This window comes from Euprymna scolopes, chromosome 8 (assembly GCF_053919585.1).
Source record: "Euprymna scolopes isolate OS-2025 chromosome 8, ASM5391958v1, whole genome shotgun sequence".
NCBI lineage: Eukaryota > Metazoa > Mollusca > Cephalopoda > Sepiida > Sepiolidae > Euprymna > Euprymna scolopes.
The window spans coordinates 104,345,437-104,367,484 of NC_136489.1; the positions used below are offsets into that span (position 1 = coordinate 104,345,437).

Genomic DNA, 22,048 nt, shown 5'->3' on the forward strand with positions numbered 1-22,048 from the left:
CATCAGAAAATAATTAGCTCTAATAATAATAAAATTAATAAACTACAAAATGCAACTATACAAAATACATCGGACTGTAACTGTAGAAGAAAAAATAAATGTCCCCTACAAGGCTCATGTAAAATTAAAAATGTTATCTATAGCTGCACAGTATCAAAAACTCCAAATATACAAGAACCTATCAACAGCCATAACTCAACTACCAGATTAAATAATAACACCAACTTAAATCAATCTACCGATCAATTATTAACCAACCCACCACATTATAATCCAACAATAGACCTAACGGAAAATAATCATAATAATCAAGAGGTAATATATATTGGTTCCACATCTGGCCCAATAAAACATAGAATTTCAACGCACAAACATTCTTTTAAAAATAACTCTCTATCAAACCAAACTACTCTATCCAACTATATTTGGCAACTAAAAAATAGCAATATTTCTTTCAACTTAAAATGGCAAATAATTGAGACTTGCAAATCATATAAACCAGGAGATAAATTTTGTACATTATGTACAAAAGAAACCCTAAAAATTTTAAAATATGAGGATATAAAAAGCACAACCAAACTAGTAAATTCAAGACACGAGCTTCTATCGTGTAATCATAAACGTTGGTTTAAATTTAATAAATATAAACCACCTTAAATTATTAAAAATTACTCATTAGTAAAAATAGATTTTTTTTTTTTTTTTTTTAATAAATTAAGTTAAACCAATTACCGCCCTTAGACTCGTAAATCAAATAATAAATAAAGCCATGACAATTATCTCCCCTTAAAAACTTGCAAAAAAAAAAAAAAAAAAAAACTCTCTCTCTATAGATATTAACTGTAGCGTCTCTAAATCAAAATACGCTAACGGAAACAATTTACTGCACGAGCGTCGCCCTTTTAAAATTCATCATTCAATAAAATAAAAAGCTATAGCAAACATCTAAATGACTACTTTAAATACAGTTCCTGATTTCAAAAAAAGAAAAACCAAAAGGTAATTATATATCTATATATTTTTAAATCAAATTTATTATGTAAATTCAAAAATATATATATTTTTTCTACTCATTTCTATCTCTAACCTATACAAATTTTCTTATTAATTTTCTTATAAATTTTATATCCAAACCTTTTACTTCAATTTTTCAGATTCATCTGCCTTACTTTTAATGCTAGGTTTATTTTTGGTGTCTTTTCAATTCAATAGAAATCCTCCTAAATTTGCTGATGAGGAGACCGTGCTTACCAAAAAAACTATGTATAATTATTCTACGTGACTTCATGTATACCACAAATAAAAAGCACGGATTTCCGAAACGATCGTACAGATAATTGACTTTGTTGTTGTTCTTTCTTATGAAACTGATTTTTAATTTAATTAAATTTTGATTGTTAAATTTAAAAAATTTTAAAACTTTTAAATTATAAATCACATTACTTAATATTGAATTAGCTCTAGGACATTTAACTATCGAGCTTATTATATATCTAAATTACAACGAGCATTTCCTGTATTTTAATTAAACAAGTAATTTCACTATTACATTAAAATACACTTAGCTCTTTAGACTATTATTCTAATCTCCTTTAAATTATATATATATATATATATATATATATATATATATATATATATATATATATATATATATATATATATATATATATATATATATATATATTTCCATGAGTCTTGTCAGTTTTTTGTGACTTCCACAAGGTTGAGAAATGCTGGTAAAGTTCCTTCCTTGGCATTTAACTCATGTTAAAATATGCCTTTTAGATGCATTAAAGTTAGTTTTAATAATTAAAACAATAAAACAAGATAAAAGTAATAAAAAGTCTTGAAACGCAGATGAAATTCGAAATTACTTTATTAAGATTATTTAGTCATGAAAAATACATTTGATTCTTGTTAATTCCTTGCAATTAAAAAACAGAACACCTGAAAAATAAAAAAATTATAAGCATTTTTAAAAATAACAATAAAAAGTTTTTTTCTCAGAAATCGATAAATCTATTTGCAGAAATTAAAATTAGAATTAAAATTAATGAAAATAAGCTGGAATGATTGCATGGAATAATTTAATATGGTTTAAATAGGGTAAACAGGATAATGATGGGGAGAATACCTCACATGATTTATATGATTAACGTTTTTCAATTTTATGTGTTTATTTACCAATGTATGTGAAAACACACAAGTCATGCCTTCAAAATAATATCTGAAAAAAGATTATTAAATTTTGGTACAAAATGAGGCTCCAGGAGGATTTTTTTTTACAAAGGAATCACCACTTATCAAGGCTCAGAGGTCACTCGAGGATAAGGATTAAAGAGCGTACAGTAATCAAAGAAGTGATAGAAGTGTAAAATCGGTAAATTGGATTACTTAAGGAGAACGGCTCATAACGAACTTGTTTACGTTGGACTTGAAGACAACCATATTGTAATCAGCTGGAAAGCAGGCAAACGGAAGAGAGTTCCACGGGTGTGCAGTTCTAAGAAAGAATCTTTGTTCATGGAATCTGCGTTTAGGTTTAGGCACAGATAAAGAGTGGGGGAAATTACTAATAGTGGTTTCAGCTAGATGGGTGTCTCTCGTGAATGTTTGGCGAGAGAAGACCATAGACTAAAGCTCAGACGAGCAACTTTCCATGAAAATAACGATAAAGCAGAGACAGGCTCGCAACGTCTCTTCTGTGAGAATGAGATTGCAGGGAAGATAAAAGGGCATCCCCGACTAGGCTCCGAAGTCAATTTTGCAAAAGAAGGGGTCAGGTGATCTGCCATCAACTACGTTAATGTGGAAAACTTTTTCATGCCCAGAAAACAAATTCACTCCTGCAATCCAATAGCTGAGTTACAGAAATAAGAATTTCAACGTTCCTTCAGACAGAAAATACAATGAGCCGAAAGCAGATAGACAGTAAGGAGACTTATGTTCTGCCCCCTTTCCTGGGAAGGCAAGGGGTAACAAGTGACTATTATAAATTTATATATTTATAAATTATTCACACACATTTACATACTGACAAAAAGCAGCATATATACACGCACACTGCCTACTGATCATTATTACACGTAAGTTCACACATTGTATACTTTCACATTGATTAAATACAGAAAAGCATGTATATCCACAGTTGTTAATCAAACAGATTCAGTTTTCTCATTCGAATATTCTACAAATAAAAGAGCATTTTACTGCATCAAGCACTAGAAGAGGGTGCAAAAAATAATTTTCTAACCTAATAGATCTACCAAACCCCAAATCCTGTCACATCACTGCAGAGTTGAATCATTGTGATTGCTTTATAAGTACTTTCATCGAATGAAACTTACTGCACTCCTACCCTGAACCAGATTAGCAGTAAAATCCCACCTCTCCACGGTAAAGATCCCTAGATGATAGATTTTCTACTCTAATCAAATAATATGGTATAACTGGACGAATACTAAATATAATTAGATCCTTCTAAGAATATAGGACCATCCAGGTTGTCATTGATGGACATTCATCCAAGCAGCGTAATATTAATACAGGAGTGCTTCAGGGGTCGATCCTTGGCCCACTATTATTCCTGATATTCATACATTACCCCCCCCCCCCGATAATATTGAGCCCGAGATGGGTATATTTGCTGATGATATAACGCTCTATAACATGCATGAGGGAAGAACAGATGTACACAAATCCAAGACAATGGCTTAATCCTTAGAAAATGACCTCCAGACTGTAGTTGAATGGAGACATAAATGGAAGTTGACATTTAATGCTAGTAAGACTAAGCTGCTCTCCTTTAACAATTACAAGAAACCTCTCCAACCATCGATACCCATGATGAATAACTCCCTACCTGAGAATTCTTCCTTCAAACTCCTCAGCTTAACATTCACAAGAAATATGAACTGGAATAAATACATTGAGGACATTGCGAAGGTTGCTGCAAGGAAGGCGAGCTCCCTCTCTCATGCTAGAAAACTGCTCACATCTAAGAGTATCCTGTACATCTACAAGGCCACCATTCTCCCATGCATGGAGCATTGCTGCCACTTCTGGGTTGGTGCATCTACCATTAGCCTTTCTCTCTTGGATAGTTTTCACAAAAAGGTTTCCAATCTAATAGGTTCCACTTTGTCAACTAGGCTCCAACCCCTGTTCCATCGCCACAATGTTGCATCTCTGTGCCAGTTTTACAAGTATTTTAATGGAATGTACTCTGATGAACTCATTACATTGTGCCCCTGGATGTACATATCCACGACAAACCTGCTTAGCAACAAAATCATACCCATTCACTGTTGAAGTTCCTAAATGCCAGAAAGTTTTCTACGCTAATAGCTTCTTCCCTGGAACAGCTAGACTTTGGAATTTCTGTTATCTGCTTCCCAAACTAATATGTAGAAGTTCAGATGCAACGTAAACCAACATCTTAATCTTTCTTAGGCATGGTCCAATTAGTAGCTCCTTATGTCCAAGTGGCAATACGCCTTGTTTGGGGGTGAAGGTGAGTAAAAAGAAAGATTCTTTTCTTAGACCACTTACCCTTGGAAAACCCTTTCTGATCTTTTTTTCTCACAGTACCGACATGCAGAAATTTAAATGTAATGATAACAAATGTCTTGCTATCTACCTCTTTACTCTTACAATTCAGTGTTTGAGATGAACAAAAACAAATAAAAATTATTTTAAAAAGCCAATTCAGTCTTTTCAATTCAACAAACAAGAAAACATTTCACTTAAAACATCCAGACATGAAAATTTTTATATATGGAAATATGTTTCAGTTCAAACAACCGTTTTATATCTATTCTAATATTTGCAGATATTAACGACTAACGCAAGTCATGGTACATCTAAACACTTGACTAATGTCAATGTACCTTTTATGTAATGACCCAACTACAAACTAAATTAATTCGTTATAAAAGAAATCACGATTTTAAATGTACATACTTTATACAAGTTGATAATAAAATAAGGATGTCATTTTTTAAATTCCATTTTCACCCCAAACAAGGCACAGTGCCACTTTGATGTAGGGGGCTGCTATCGAGGATAGTAGTTGGAGGGATACTATGTAGGGAGTCGAGCAGCAAGATGTCTATTCACATTATACTTCAACTTCTGCATGTCAGTACAGTTGGGAAAACATGAACCTGGAAGAAAGCTCCAGAGTCTAGCAGTTCTGGGAAAGAAGCTATTAGAGCAGAAGGCCTTCTTGCATCTAAGGATCTCTACTGTGTAGGGGTGGGACTTGGCTGCTTGTCGAGTTTGTCGGGGGTATTTACGTCGAAGGGGTACAAGGGCTTGTAGTTCGTCAGAACATCCACCATTAAAATACTTGTAAAACAAGTAGAGGGATGCAACTTTTCGTCGATGGGACAGTGGTTGAAGCTTAGATGATGGCGAGTCTCTTTTGAAGACTGTCCAGGAGCGAGAGACTAGTAGCAGGTGCACCAGCCCAAATGTGATAATAATACTCCATACATGGGCGAATGGTGGCCTTGTAGAGGTAAAGGATATTTGACTTCACATTGTGAAAGAAAATATTCCGAGAAACAAACTGAGAATATGAATGAATATTCGTGCTAAAACGAAAACATTTAATTATTGTAAAGATTCGAATTTTGTGCTTACCTTAAGAGCATTGATTACATTCACAACTGCAAATATGAGGATAGTACATAACTGACTCTGTCTGTTCCGGTCCACACAAAGCAATTACTTCCTTCATTTTCGTTGCTTTCCCTTGACAACATAAGCAACGATTGTCGAACATAATGTTGGTATCGGAGTCTGGCTTTTCAGATAACAAGGCCGGCATGGAAATGCTATCACCACATTTTCCAGAGCAGTAATTGATTCTCACTTTTTCTACAGATCGACAGTTACTCGTTATGTTTTCCAGGCTTATAAACTTTGATTTTAACTGACACTGACCCTCTGAAAAGACAAGGATACAATTTTATAACACAAGAATGGAAACACTTAAGAATCTCTTATTATACAAAATATAATGTAACTTCAACGTTTGTTTTCTCTAGAACTTTTTCTATATATTTTAATCAGACAAAATACATGCTAAAATATTCTTCAATTTTGAGATTGAATTATGTTTGAAAAAAATAATTTTCCAATTAACTGATCAAGTGGTTCAACTCTTACTAACTTTCATTCCACCCTCTCTCACTGTATGTTAGTTTATTATCAGATTTTATTCTATACATCTAGCTCCTCTTACCTCCCTTTTCTTTCTTTGTTTATCAGGTTTAAAGTAATAAAGAGAGGAAAGAATAAATAGACTGAAATGGTTCATTATAAACGAAAGCGAATACTACTAAAAGCTATACAAGTACTTCACCCGTACTTGAAGAAGAAAAGAGATCAGAAAGAAAGCAAGAGACATATAGCGAACAGAAAGAGACTAATTTTAGATTTTGTCGTTTTTATTTATTTTCATATTTAAATGGCTTTGGAAAACCATTTTTGTATTAAAACTAGTAGGTAACTTAATGCGTCACCTTTTTTTAGTACATTATATAAATAAACTATTTTGTATCTGTTTTTTTATTTTTTTAAACTTCAGGGTCTATTGAAGCGGCATTAATATCCTAAGAATTCTTGTTTTAATACAATGGAATAACAATTTATAAAAAATATTGTAATTATTTTTATCCTGTTAATGGACACTTTTATATCTGTTAATATTGGTTTATATACATTCTTTTCGATTTTCTTTCAAGATGAGATCTAAAGAAATGTTTCGATATTGGGAAAAAAATAGCAGATAAATTGAAATAAAAATAACAAAACTTACTTGATTTCGGCCTGCAAACTGGACAACATGGATCCGAGTCAAGATAAAATAATTCTTCACTCTTAAAAAAGAAAAAAAAAGGACAGAATTATTTTTATATTTAAGTATATTTTAATCTGAAGCAATATGATACAATGTGAAAACTATATGTTTTACGCTTTTTATACGACACTTTTGGATTTATAAACAAAGCAGACAGCAAAAAATAAGACAGATTATTCTTAAAAAAATCTTCGAAATGGTAGACAAATAAATCCGCGTCGGTCAGCCGTCGACCATTATCACTGAAAACTGAAATGACAAACGACTGTTGCAAGAACGCAAAGTCTATTGCATTGATCGCCAAAAGAAGACGAGAGTATAGAAAACTTGTTCTCACTCAGATTCCAGGGAATACCATCTGTTTTATCAATAAGAGATCACTGGTAATTACTGTGTATGTTTTATTTTTTAATGACGAGTTGCCTCCCTTATAAGTACAATTTTTACATCCACACACAAAAAGGATTACAAATTGAATTCATTGCATCTCCAGCAACGTTGGTTAGAGCAGAAGGCCTTTATCAGGTTTAAAGTAATAAAGAGAGGAAAGAATAAATAGACTGAAATGGTTCATTATAAACGAAAGCGAATACTACTAAAAGCTATAATTTATAATCAATAAAAACTATTTTCAGAGGAAATATTTTACTACAGCAAATAAAGTCCATTTAAATAAATAAATTTTTGTTTTTCTTAAAACTAACAAGGAAGAAATATTTTTGAAGCAAATTAATTCAATGAATACCTAATTATATACATGTAGACCCGATATGAATTTACTTTAAAAGGAGGTGATCAATGTCAAATTATAAGAAAAGTTTGGAGACTGTTGGTCGAAGATAAAAAAAACATTAAGTTGAAAATAAAAATGAATTATTATATTACATATTGTTTCTATATGTCTATTATAATCGCGTTTTTCACTTAGATACTCATTTAATTGATCATGTGTCCATAACCTTATATTACATTGTTACAGTCTTATAAACTTTAAATTTGTCTATATACTCGAAATACCTCTTGTATCAACTAATAAGATAAAGTATAAAAGATTATTATGCTATCACTTCACAACCTGTCAAAACTTGCTTCAGACAAAATGCAACACTTTCTTAACTATTTCAATAATGAAGGAGAAAATCTTTTTAGATGTTAACTGATGAATTTATTTTATGGCAAGAACATTAAATAAATTAATCAAAGTTATAGGAATAGTAACTAAATGTTTTGCAAGTATGCACGCCGAAAAAAGTGTTTGCTTTATATAGACGATGGATGCTATAGTTGTGAGAATACACTTACATCTGAACATGAAGGTACATTGCATATACGTGTACATTTCACTTCGCCTCCGTTGCATTGGCATTTTGAACAATTGTCACTGGTGTGCGTCCATATTTCATTAGCCTGTGATATGAAAAGAGCAGTTTCATCATTTAAACATTAATTAATACGGTTTAACTGTATCTGTGTATGTGTGTCACGGAATCATAGTTAAACAATTGATCTGAGAACCAGAGATTCAGAATTAGTATCTTTGATTCAATGTCAGTTCTTAAACCATTGTTAAAACTTACTATTGAAACTTGAAAGTATGTAAAATCACATTAAAAACAAATATTCCGACGTTTTTAGCATTCCGTTAAAAGAAATTTATCCGTTGATTCAAAAACTAGAGCTTTTTATGAGAAAAAAGATGCAGCGGTTGCATTACTACTGTGATAGAAATATAAGTGTCTACTAAGTGTTTAAGGTACTTACAATCCTCTGATTCAGAAATGGAGGGTGTAGAGACAGTTTTAAAGCTGCTGAAAGAATTCAAAATTTCTCGGGTATGGAACATAACCTAGCCATCAGAAGTTAGTGACTGGACATTTGAGGCTTGGGTTGCGAACAAAAGTAGCTTAGAAAATAGTGGAAATTAGAAATGATAGGTGAATAAACAGTACTCGTGTTAGATAGAAGAGCTGCCGAAAATAAAAAATGATCAGGTCACACCGTATTCTGATAAAAAAGGGAATTGTAATAATTGTTGCGTAATATGTTGAAATCCAATTAAGTCGAGAGTACGGATAATGGTTTTGACCCTTAGGGTCAGGTGTCAGCCGCAACTGTTTCGTATAATCATGCCAAAACGGGGCTGAACAGTTAAGAGACAAAATGGGCTGTAATTGTCTCGAGTAATCTCGTTAAAAACATCTGAACAGTTAAGAGACTAAAGGAGGCTGTAGACTAAAACAAAAGTTAGATTAATTAGTGCTGTGTCGAATAATCTCGCTATATAGAACTGAACAATTAAGACACATAAGTCTAAGGACTAGGCAAGAGGTTATGATAACTAATTTAGTCCAAAAATTTCAAAGAGGAAGTTAAAAATATTTGGGCAATCAGTGTGAAAGCACAAGGAGAGAAGTAGTAATATGACTGATTAGATGGGTAGAGGAAATTTGAGGGCTGTTTAAGAAAATGAGAAAAAAACATGCACGCCAAAAAAGTAACAAAGAAATCTGTGTATACGATTAACAGTATAACATATCTGTCATATAGACTTCCTATAAGCAATAAACTGGTTTCATTGGTAAAAATAAAAATATCCTCTTTCATTTTGGGTGAATTTAAATGTGCAATACCAGCAAACATCAAAGACTATTCAATGTCAGGTGGTTTTATTTTTGCCTCAATTTGCTTGGTTTTGTAACATATTGTTAACATTTAAAACTTTAATCTTAAACAACTGATTCAGGCTATATATATATAAAAAAATTGCATTCTTACTATTGAAACTGGAAACTGAGATTTTTCCTTTCAACGTATTAAAACGTGTCTTTAAAGGTTTGGACTTCCTTTTTGTTTACTTTGTTTGTTTACAAATAAAAAATAAAAAAAAAATTAAAAGAAAGGAATGAAGTTCTAACGATGAAAAAGAAAATAAGTAAAGTGAAAGGGATGCACTGGGACATTTTATGTGTATTAATGTTTTTGTGTGGATTTTTGAGTTTTTATTTTCTTGATTTTTATTTACCTCAGAGCATGTATTAAATTTCTGTAAAGAATTTTTTCCAGTAGGTAAGGCATGTTACAGAGTATGCATGATGGCTATTGGTAAATATTGAACCATGTGCGAAATGACGTCACGGTAAAGAAAAAGAAAGACTATAAAAAGGAGAGAGATGACGTTAGAGAAGACGATCAGCAGAAGCAACATTACGGCTGTAACGAGAAGTCACGCGTGGTGGGAGAATGAAAAAATAAATGTTGTTATTACAAGAAAAAATGAGTTGGGTTATTACTTCTCTTCTGTTTCCTTTGCAATTAAGTCTGTGAGTCCCAGGTGTCTACATGCTAACGCGTGTGTAAAGGTGTACAAAGAGATGTGTGAAGAATAGAACTCTTCGTTGGTTTGATCACATTGAAAGAATGGGTGAGAGTTCTTGGGTTTGTAGAACAGTTAAGGTATCAGGATCAATTGGCAGGTGAAGACAAAAAACAACAGATAAAGGTTAATTTACAAGAGGCATACTAATATCCTGGCCAGAGATTAGTAAGGAAAAGCCGTCCAACACATGTCAGCATGTAAAACAGACGTTAAACTGAATATGATGATAATTATGATCGTACCCAGATTATATCGAAGGTCGTTAACTAAAAATGACTACAAAGAAAATAAATACCGTCTAAACTCTGGAGTATCATCCTCTCAACGAATACATTTGTAATAGAATATGCCAATTTGGAAAGAAAAATACAAAAACAAACACATTTATGCATTTCATAGGATTTACAGATTCAACGAAAAAAATAATTAGAAAAAAACAAACAATAAACGCCTGTAGCAATCAGATACTCACAGTTTTAATCTCTCCTCCAACCTTACATGTGAGTTTGCATTGATTCGGTTTGACACATGTGTTATTGATAGCAGATCTAAATAAGCCAGCTTTACATCTGCAGCCATACTTGCGTGTTTCACATGCCTTACTATTTAATTGCACCACTCCCTCTTCGCATTTGTTTTCACAATCTGCCGCCTCTGACCATTCTTCATAATCAGCACATTCTATAAAAAAAAGGCGGAGGAGAAAAGTTCATAGTTTTACAATTAACATTTAAGGGTATATAAAAGTTTCTAATTCTAGCATGGTAGATTTTTTTTGCCGGAATAGATATTGTATAGTGATGATTTTTTTTTTTTTTTATTTTTTTTTTTATTCAATTTTTACCCCAAACAAGGCACAGTGCCACTTTGTAGCAGGGGGCTACTATTAGGGAATTAATTAGCGGGGTCATTATGAAGGGAGAAGAGTAGAAAGATGTTTGTTAACATTACACTTGAACTTCTGCATATCATTGCAGTTGGGAAAGCAGAATCCCGGAAGGGAGTTCCAAAGACCCGCAGTTCTGGGGAAGAAACTATTGGAGTAAAAGGCTTTCTTGCACCTAGGGATCTCCACTGTAAAGGGATGAGACTTAGTAGCTTGTCGGGTTTGTCGGGGGTAGTTACGTCGGGGAGGTACAAGTGTTTGCAGTTCGTCAGAGCATTCACCATTAAAGTATTTGTAGAACAGGCAGAGGGATGCAACATCTCGTCGATGGGACAGAGGTTGAAGCCCAGATGACAGTTCAGGACCTATCAGGTTTGCGACTCTTTTTTGAACCCTGTCCAGGAGCGAGAGACAAGCAGCAGATGCACCAGCCCAGATGTGACAACAGTACTCCATACATGGGCGAATGGTTGCCTTATAGAGGTATAGGATACTGGCAGGCGTAAGTAGTTTTCTAGCACGGTAGAGGGAGCCAACCTTCCTTGCAGCAGCCTTGGCAATGCTCTCAATGTATCTATTCCAGTTCATATTCCCTGTAAACGTTAGCCTGAGGAGTTTAAAAGAAGTACTTTCAGGCAATGTGTTCTTGGCCATTGCTATTGGTGGTAGAGAAGGTTTCTTGTAGTTATTGAAGGAAACAAGCTTAGTCTTAGCAGCATTGAATGAGACCAACCATTTTTGTCCCCATTCCACTACGGATTGGAGGTCATCCTCTAGTGTTTCTGCCATTTTCTTGGATATGTGTTCATTTGTTTTCCCCTCATATCTGTTATAGAGAGTGGTGTCATCGGCAAATATACCCATCTCCGAAACAATATTATCAGGGAGGTCGTTTATGAATATCAGGAACAATAGAGGTCCAAGGATAGACCCCTGAGGCACTCCCGCATTTATGTCATATTGTTTGGATGTACGTCCGTCGAGGACAACTTTGATTTTTCTATTACTTAAGAAGGATTTAATTACGTTATGAATTCTTCCAGTGATTCCATATGATCTAATTTTCCTTAGAAGACCATCGTGCCATACCCTGTCAAAAGCCTTAGATATATCAAGGGCCACCGCTCTACCCTCCCCTGTTTTATCCAATGAACGGTATATACGTTCAGAAACTACAGTTAAGATATCTGCTGTTGAACGGGCTTGCCTGAATCCATATTGTTTGTCAGTCAAGAGTTTAGCAGCTGTTAGGTGCTGGACTAGGGCTTTATTAACTAAGGACTCAAATATTTTGGCGAAAAGCGGGAGGAGGCTAATGGGGCGATAATTTAGTGGGTCAGTTCTTTCACCAGAATTCTTGAAGACTGGTACCACAGAGGCGGTTTTCCAGCAGTCGGGAAAACAAGATTCGTTAAGGCATTTATTGTAAAGTTTGGACAGAACTGGAGCAACCTCGGCAGAGCATTTTTTTAATAGCACAGCCGGGATGAGATCTGGTCCACATGCTTTAGAGGTGTCTAGGTTTTTTATAATAGCATGTACCTGAGAAGGGGTGATTTTTAAGTCGTCAAGTGTGGCGTCTGTTCGCAGAGGAAAATCAGGGAGTGAGTGGTGTACCGAGTTCAGTGTGGAGTTTGAGGCAAACCGACTGGCAAGCAGATTAGCCTTGTCAGTTGCCGTGCAAGCAACCTCATGATTGTTTGTTAGTGGGGGAATAATTGACTGTCCATTATTAACTACGCTGTTGTAGATTTTCCAAAAATCCCGGGTTCCTAATTTCTGTGCTTCGATGCGCTTTCTGGTGGTTTCAGAGTAATCTGACTTAGCTGTGTCTATCACTCTCTTACAATTATTTCTAGCTTCTATAAACTTCTGTTTATTTGAGCTGGACTTATGTCGGTTGAATCTGCGGAACGCATGCTGCCTTTGACAAATGGCAGCTGCACAAGCAGAAGTAAACCATTGGGGGGAGTGGGGCTTGCTATAGTATTTCCGTGCGGGAACATGTGCTTCAATAGCAGTTTTGAACCATTCAGTTGTCTCATTTGCACACTGTTCCGCTGGAAGAGTAAAGATATTTTGCCATGGGGCATCTCTGATGAGCTCCCTGATGGCTTCCCAATCAGCCTTTTTGTAATACCTCGTTGTTTTGAGTAGTGGGTCTTCAGTTTTAGGGCGAGAATTTAGGCTGATTTCTACCATTATCACAACGTGATCAGCATTCCCGAGTGGGCTATGGGCATTTGTTGTACAGTCATTGGGAACTGTTGTCAGAAAGAGATCTAGAAGTGAGGCATGTTGATCGTGCTGGTCTGGGAAACGTGTCGGAAATGTAACCATCTGAGATAGGGAATGAGATATAGAGAAGCTATATGTGGCGCTACCAGCTACGTCTGTGTGATTTGAGAATCCTAGCCAGTTACTGTGGTGGACATTGAAGTCACCAAATACATGTATTTGTGCGCTAGTATCGAGGGAGAGTGCTATATCTATGCTGTCTGAGACTTTGTTTATTAGGGTACAGTCTTGGTTTGAGGGAGAGCGGTAGAGAAAATATAAGTAGCTAATATTGTGTTGCATATTTAGTCTGAAGCACATAAAGGCCTGGCCCTCTGATTCTAGTTTTATTTCTCTAGTTAGGGGGAGGGTGTTTCGAATATAGACTCCAAGTCCATGCATATGTCTGTCCGAGTCCTTACGGTAGAGTGGGAGATAACCAGGCATGTTAAAGTGGTTAGAGGGTATGGAGGAGTGAAGGTTAGTTTCACTTAATGCTAAGATATCCGGGGTGTTTACAAGGAGAAATGACTCAACATCATCTAAGTTAGTTCTAAGCCCGCGGATATTAGTAAATGCAAGCCTCAAGGGAGGAGGCAGGTTGGTTTTCTTTGAGTTTGGTCCTGGTTTAAACGTAACTTTTGCTTGAGCTGTCATTTCATTTTATTTTATTTAAAAGTTTCAGTTAGGGTGGATGAGTGAGGGGGTGCTGGACAAGTAGTTGTGCAGAATACCAGACATGCAATACAAGTAGACCATCAGCTGTCCTCACCCACAGGATTGTGGCCTCAGGAAAGCCCACCGGGGATGAGTGCAGGGTCCCTTTCCATGCGCGACATGGCACTACAAACATCCCGATATTTTACAACTGTTGATGGAGCAGCCGCTCTAAGCGCTACCAAAGAGTTAGGGCTCCTGTACTATCAGTCGGAAACAGCAGCCAGGAACTGTCAATCCGGTACCCTCAATCCATTAGGCAAAGCCAGCCCAGTCCAACTGCACTGACATATATGGCACTGAAGCACCCCACTGTGTCCAGTTAAGGGGGATGGGATGTGGCAGGAGTGGGGAAAAGCGGCGTTCATTACCCTAGTCAGGAAACAAGGTCAACCACTGGGTGATTCAAGCGAGTCCCTGTGATAGTACCTCTACGCCTGGCCAATAGGCAAAGAAGGAGTATGAAAGCCGAGCGATAGACAGAGTCTATCTCCTCCTTAAGCAGTTTAGGTTTGCCAACCGGTGATTTGTTTGAGTCACCAGCTCTAGGAAGGTTGTCGTCCAGGACTGAAGAGACCTCCCTCCCCTAGGTTTAGTTTCAGAGTTTTCCTTCTCCTAGACGGATGGCCTGGGAAGACCTACGGGTCCATCAGCTCCGAGGGGGTTCGCCCGGCGCCTGGGTCCTAATCCAGGTATTTCTGCAACCCCGCATGGGTAGTTAATATTTATTGGTTATTTAGGTTAATATCTCCTGGAAAAATCGGGCATTTAGGTTAGCTTCTACAGAAGATTTTCACTCCTCAAGTGTGGGTTAAAAAGGGCATTATTATGCTGTCCATTTTCATTTATACTGAGAGAGGGTATACGTAAAATTCATGCAGTGGAAGCAGTTAAATTTGCTACAGTATTGGATCGAGAGAGTCGAGTTGATGTATGGTTAGATATAGTTTTGTAAGTTTAGCAATGTATGGTTAGATATGGTTTAGTAGGTTTAGGAATGTATGGTTAGATATGGTTTAGTAGGTTTAGGATTAGGATAAAGTGTTAGAGTATGATCTACTTTCTATTAGAAATTCTGATTTGGTGCCCAAACCGGACATTTAGTAAGACTGAAAGATTAGATATGCTCAGTATAGAGACAAGAGAACATTTGATATGGAGTACAGTTATACCTGATAGATATAGGTTATTGCATATTCTGTAAGTATAGTTAAAGTATAGATGGATGGATAAGTAGTATTGTATACGAATGCATGGAATTTTAGACAATTTGAGCAAGTTGCCTTTAGACTACAACTAAGGAGAATGACTTCGCCTTTCTCTTAATATCCGGAAGTTTTTATTTCAATGAGTACCGGTTTAGTTTGTGTAATAATTATTGCAATACTATCTCTTAATAAAGAGATATTAACGGTTACTGTTCATTATAGATTACTTTAAGTCAATGTATTGGACTAAGGCTAGTAAGTATTTACTTAGAAGCTTGGTTATGGGTTGGGAGTTATAATCGGGAGCATGCCTAGGAAATTTTAGGTGTTAATGGGTATCGATTTACGAGTTTGTTAAGGTCAAGGGCGGAGAGCAAGGACCCATCTAAGTTACGTGAGACGGATTTGTTTAGTATCAACTTAGGAAGTAGAGCAGATTTGATTTGTTAGTGATCAGGAGAAAGAGAATTTAAGTAAAAAATAATAAGGTTTGTCATGCAAAACAGACAAGGCAGTCATCTTGGAGGTAAAGTATCTATAGGAGGTACTTGCTTAGTATACAAGCAGCAGTATTTTGTAGTTTGGAGAGGAATTTTAGGTACAATAGTTTCATGACTTATTGCACAAGTCCGTAGTCAAGGTGAGGGACGATGTACTTCTAATATTGAAACTGGGTTTATCTAATTTTAAAAGTAGTTGACTAGAGTGTTATTAGGTGTTCTACTTAGCTTAGGGATAGAATAAAGATTTAAGGTAATATTCAGGGTGATATAAGCAGTTTCATGAGGATTGGATATATGATCACTGGATGTTGAACTGCTCAGGAGGATTCTTGTATCAATTAAGAAGGATGTCTTGGTGATATAAGATTTGAGAAATTAAGAGTCTGGGGATACAGAGAGCTTTGAGCCGATGAGGATTCAGTATAGGCGATTGTATATAGGTAACAAAGGTTGTTTAGTTTAGTACGCACGTATTGTACATATTAAGTATACTGCTTCAGTTCAATCCTCTAACGCAAAGGAAAATCCGTTTGCATTCCGGTTTGCAATTTTGTCAAGAGGGGAAATTTAAAAACAGCTTATCTAATTGTTGATGATATCAGTTTATAGACAATAGTACAGACTGATAAATTGTTGTGTAAGGCATAAGAGCCCCTCATCTTCAGATGAGATGATGGATCACGAGCATAAGTTCGGAGCAGGGATCCGGAAAGGAAATGGCAGTGTACAAGCAAGGGGGGGGGTCACTGATGTTTATTAACTTTTTATTTTTTTTTTATTTATTTATTTTTTTTTCGATGGCTGATTATATTAAGTATCGTACTTAAATAAAGTTTTCATGTCCTCTAAATAACTTAGCATAATTTCTTTTTTTACCGAGTTTGTCTTTACTATATCATTGACTTATTAATTAAGTGACATGGCATTGTAAGCGGCGAAATAGTCTATTTAAGTGAAGAAAAGTTATCGGTTACAATATGCCTGAAAATGGAAAGAATATTAGCTTTAAATTATATGCGAACAGTTAGGAATTTTACTTAGCTTTGGTTTTTTTTCCTTGGATACTCGAGGCTAAAAAGCATGGTGGTCGTTTCACATTGGCCTCATACGGTCAAAATGATTTGGTTGTGTAGCAGCCAATTAGCTCTTTTAGCATTGTAATACAAGTTACCAATGTTTTTTTTTATACATAGAAAGTACAGAATAGACACAGGGAAAATTATACAGCAAGCAACCGGACAAGTCATACGCTAGGCCCCCTTAGCTCAGAAGAAATATGAAATTGCTACAAACCTTTACTTTGGTGACTCATGCATACACGAATATTACTGCTGAACTTATACTGGCTGGCGAAATTAAATATTCTTTCACACAGACTTTGGAAATAATTCAGTGTGAGAACACTTCGAAATGTTTGATTTTTCATACAATAAACACATATTACCTTATATAAAGGATTATGTCATTTTACCTTGTTCAACCATCCCATTTCGCTTATTATTTAGTATTTGCTGATAATCCGAGAAAACGACGTTCAATCCACTCTGAAGTAATACTCAAAACTCCAAAAATGGTATTTGATGCTTTTCTGCTAAGTTCTCAGCATTATAAAGAGATAATCAAAAGTAAGTGGAGCAATTCCGAGAAAGGATTGGCATCTTCTACATATCGACATAGTAGTCATCGAAAAGGGAGCCTTCGGGTCGACCTTGAGTGTGGTATATCCATTTATATTTAAAAAAATTTAATCTCGTTTTATAAAGCTTCCAAAGCTTTACTATCGCTTAGAATGTTTTCTAACTCTCATTCTACAGCTTCTTCTTTTAAACAAAGCCTGAATACTTAACTGACATTGATTTCTATTTCTAATAACTCCAAAACACATTTTTTACATTTTAAATTTTAGCGAGTAAAACATGAGGCTATTTCTTTTTATCTTTGACACAAAATACACACTCTCTTTTATTTTACTTATTTACCATTCGCCACAATTCACTGAATTCAAACTTAAAAGAAACATCAAAGTGATGTATTTTATCAGTGTATACTTGTAAACAACATCAAGCATTTCAAAAGCAAAAAAAAACACATTTTGCAAATTAACTGATACTTGATGCTTTATTTTTTAAACACTCAGCATTATAAGGAGAAGATCAACGGTAAGTGAAGCAATCTACGGAAAGTAGTGGCATAGTAATCAATGAAAAGGACACGTTCAAGTCATCCTAGATCATCCATTAATTAAAAAAAAAATTATCTCGTTTTATATTCCTGCTGAAGTCATATAACTTTACTAATGTTTATTGAACTGAATACCTAATTGAAGCAAGTGAAGCATGCATAGTCCCTCATTAGTACACAGTGACCGAGGCATAAAAAATGACTAAGTTCAGCATTTACCCACTTTATTTAGCCACAAAACTCCCCAGGGGAATCAAATCCTGGCAAAAATGAACAAACGGTGCAGTTTTAGGCTTTAACATATGTAAATTTGAGTTCTGCACCAAGTAAAAAAAGAAATGACTAAGTCCATCATTTGCCCCCCCCCCATTTAGCCCGAAAAGTTCCCAAGGCCGTAACATATTTAAATTTGAGTTCAGCACCATGCAAAACTGCCAAATAGACATACACAGAAAATTTTGGACAAGTATGGTAAAATAGTCCCAAAAATGGAGTGTTTTTATTAGCCCTAAAAGAGCCCCTGGAGCACACGTTAGAGTTATCGCGAAGTATAGAGAAACAAAATTATATAGAAATCAGTTAGTTACAACTTTTCAGGAAGTTTTATAAAAATCCAAGGCATCAATTTTATTTTTAATAAGCACAAAAGTGTCAATTTTAGCCATTATAACCTGAAATGCACCCCTTGGGGGGGGGCAACCGGAGTTTTTCCGAAAATCCGTTCTGTTACTTTTTTTTTACTCATATCATGTTTAATGTTTGTGCAAAATTTCAAAAATTGCAAGGCGTAGTTATTGAGAAACGTGTGGACAGACGAACGAACGAACGAACGAACGAACGGACAAGGGTTAATTTACAGGCCCATCCTCTTTTTGTCGGGAGACCAATAAATTTCTATTTTTAATGGCTAAAAAAATTTACATTTTAATCTTGAATGTGTGTAGGAGATAAGATTATTTCTATTTCTTCTTGCCGACGAAACATCCTCTCTCTTTTATTTTCCTTATTCGTTACTTTTTTGGAATAGGTATCTAGAAATTTACAATCGTGACGTACTCGTGATATAAGCATTTACGCCTACGAATAATACAATTTTAAAAGAATTACAAAAAATGTTTCTACATACGACATAATTTCGGCAGATTGCAAGTCTTGACTTCTTCTACCTCTTTGCATAATAAGTTGTTGATATGAGCTGGATTAACTCTGAAAACTCGTTTGCTTATTCCTTTAGTGCAGACGCCTTGACAAGGAGACCAAGTAGACCATTCACCACAATTCACTGAATTCGAGAATAAAAAAAAACAAGTAATGTAATTTTTTCATCATTATATACTTATAAAATCATCAATTAATTTCAAAAGCAAGAAACACATTTTGCAAAGTAACTTCATCAACATAAATATTTATAAATGGACCGTCATATTGCTTTTTCAATAGACTATTTAAAGTGTATAAGCTACGCATATCATACAAGTTCCCACATATAAATCAAACTTGCCTGTATATGTGTCGCGGCATCACAGTTAAATAGTTGTTCTAAAAGCAAAATTAACCGCAGATTTCGCATCAATGCCGTCGATCTGATCTGATATCCTTATTGATGTCATAAGTTTTTGAATCTTTTTTTTACAAAAAAAAAAATTATTAATAAAACGCACGTAAAAATGACATTAAAAATAACTGTTCCGACATTTTTAGCGCCCCATATGTTAAATTATTGTACATATTTGACGTATAGTTTACATGGAAGAGCAAATATATTTTTTTAAGTAAAAAGCGATAAGAAATATTTAACGAATATATATATATATATATATATATATATATATATATATATATATATATATATATATATATATATATATATATATATATATATATTACTTCAGTATTAAATATTTAATGAATATTTAATATATTTTACTTTGGTAAGGATGTTTTATTTGATATATATGTTTCTTCATGTTTCTTTCTTATTTCTGACAATCAAGCTATTTTAGATTCATGTGAAGAAAAATTCCTGTGCCAAAATCATAAATACTACGTTAATATGACAAAATATTTTGATTAGATCAGTGATCTTATGGATAACGCGATCGCTTTCAGTGCGAATATTTTATGCTATAGTAGGTTCGAATCTAACACTATACAATTGTTTTCTTGCTTTTTGCTTTAGCATTCCACATTGTAAACCTGAACAATATTTTGTTTGATAAAAAAATCGATGGAAAATATTTAATGGATGCTTGTAGCTTCTAATCTTGATTACAAAATTTAAGAAAAGTTAAGAAACCTGACATAGACAGTTTCTCCAGCTAGAATGTAAACAATATTCAAAAGCGTTTGTGAGAAAACTAGATTTTAGTCTTTCTTTATGGCATTATAGTGAAATATACATCGTTTCAGACAGAATTCAAATTCAATTTGGTTGGTATGTTTCCGTTTATTCAATTCAATTCAACAATTCACGTCGATCTTAATCTATATAGAGACAGATATGTTTGTCTGTTTATATACTTGTATGTGCAGGGTTCATGTCTAAACTAATTAATCCATCATTATTATTTTTGAAAAAGAGCTACAAGACATAAGAGGTTCAAATGTGGGATATATTTAATTGCGTTTTATACAGAGGGTGGTGGAAGCTTTTCGTGAAAATTCAAATACTTCAATTTTATTTTAAAATTTAACAATCGGTGTTAGACATCAATTAATCCGAAAAAATTTAGTTTCTTTAGAGTATTTTAAATGGATTTCAGGAACGTAATAGAGACCTCTCATTTGAAATTGCATTGAATTCGACACATAGTCAATAGACAATAATTTAACAATATTCTCTGAATTGTCATTTATTCTTGAGACCTCTTTAACCGTAATCAAATTAGCAATCTACAATCTAAATCACGTAATTTTCATCAACATTGAAACAATGGTTCTAAACATAAGGTTTAGTATCTTTATATCTTGACTTGAATCTTAATGAGGAAGACATAAAAGTGGTGTAAAAGTGTTCTGTTCGAGGAATTAATTTAGACCGTCCTGAGACGAGTATTCTATTTCGATATGTTGGCAAAGCATAGCACTGAGCTATAGATATGTAAAAAAGATGGAAGAGTTATGAAAGATCGACAGTCACGATAGGAGATAAGGGTAGTCTAGTGGTTAACGACCTGGGTGTTCCAAGTTCGAATCCAATTCGTTTCACAAAACATCACTTTAACTTAGGATGTTGGCAACCTTCTCATTGTCCCTCCCGTAAATACTCGATGTTTTTCTCGAAAGAATTATGACTAGAAAATAATCGAGGAAACCAATGTAAACAATAAAATATTTGAATTCATATTAAATAATGATGGACGGTCACGATTTGTCTAGTGGTGCTTCAAACTGTTTCGACATTGTATTATATTACATGCGAAATTTTATTAATTTCTAATCAGCAATTATTATGTTTAAAGCAAATTTTACATCGACGATGAAATTTAAAAAAAAAAATAGCTGGTTTGATCCTTTAATCGTAATCCATACATACCATTACAAGGATGAATTTCACAAGTCCGTTTCATGGATAATTGTGGGTTGGAACATGTAGATAACGTGTATTCTTCCCGTCTTCGACTTTGAAGACCTGCATTACAGGTTTTGCTGCACGCTGACCAACTTGACCAAGGTTTATACATACAGCCTGAATTTTAGAAATAAAAAGTAAAAATAATTCAAATTTCAAAACATCTTTGTTCTCAGTTCAATAGTTTCAATTAAACCACCATACACTTAGCTCTCTACTTTGAGAGAAAAAAAAGTTTAGAATATACTATTCGCAAAATAACATTACCTGTTTTAAATAAATACTACGTTAATATGACAAACTATTTTGATTATATCATTTTTGCTTTAATCGTCACAAATTCCATTTTAAAGTACCTTTATTGATGAACTATTCATTCTTTCATCCTATTTCGAAATCAATTTAATGGAATAATGTGATCTACAATTTGTAAACAATTTCATATACTTCTGAGTATT

At 34.3% G+C, this 22,048-nt stretch overlaps 1 protein-coding gene across 1 annotated transcript in view; it reads right to left on the bottom strand.

The window, feature by feature from the left end:
• Nucleotides 1-1,861: 1,861 nt before the first annotated feature.
• Nucleotides 1,862-22,048, bottom strand: part of LOC145283927 (uncharacterized) — a 170,240-nt gene continuing 150,053 nt past the window's right edge. The window contains exons 43-49 of the mRNA XM_080133027.1: nt 21,555-21,707; nt 19,146-19,301; nt 10,720-10,928; nt 8,174-8,278; nt 6,830-6,890; nt 5,650-5,955; nt 1,862-1,950 (exon numbers count right to left, since the gene is read on the bottom strand). Coding sequence (XP_079989153.1) covers nt 5,651-5,955; nt 6,830-6,890; nt 8,174-8,278; nt 10,720-10,928; nt 19,146-19,301; nt 21,555-21,707 — 989 coding nt within the window. The 3' untranslated portion in view covers nt 1,862-1,950; nt 5,650. The remainder of the gene's footprint in view (nt 1,951-5,649; nt 5,956-6,829; nt 6,891-8,173; nt 8,279-10,719; nt 10,929-19,145; nt 19,302-21,554; nt 21,708-22,048) is intronic.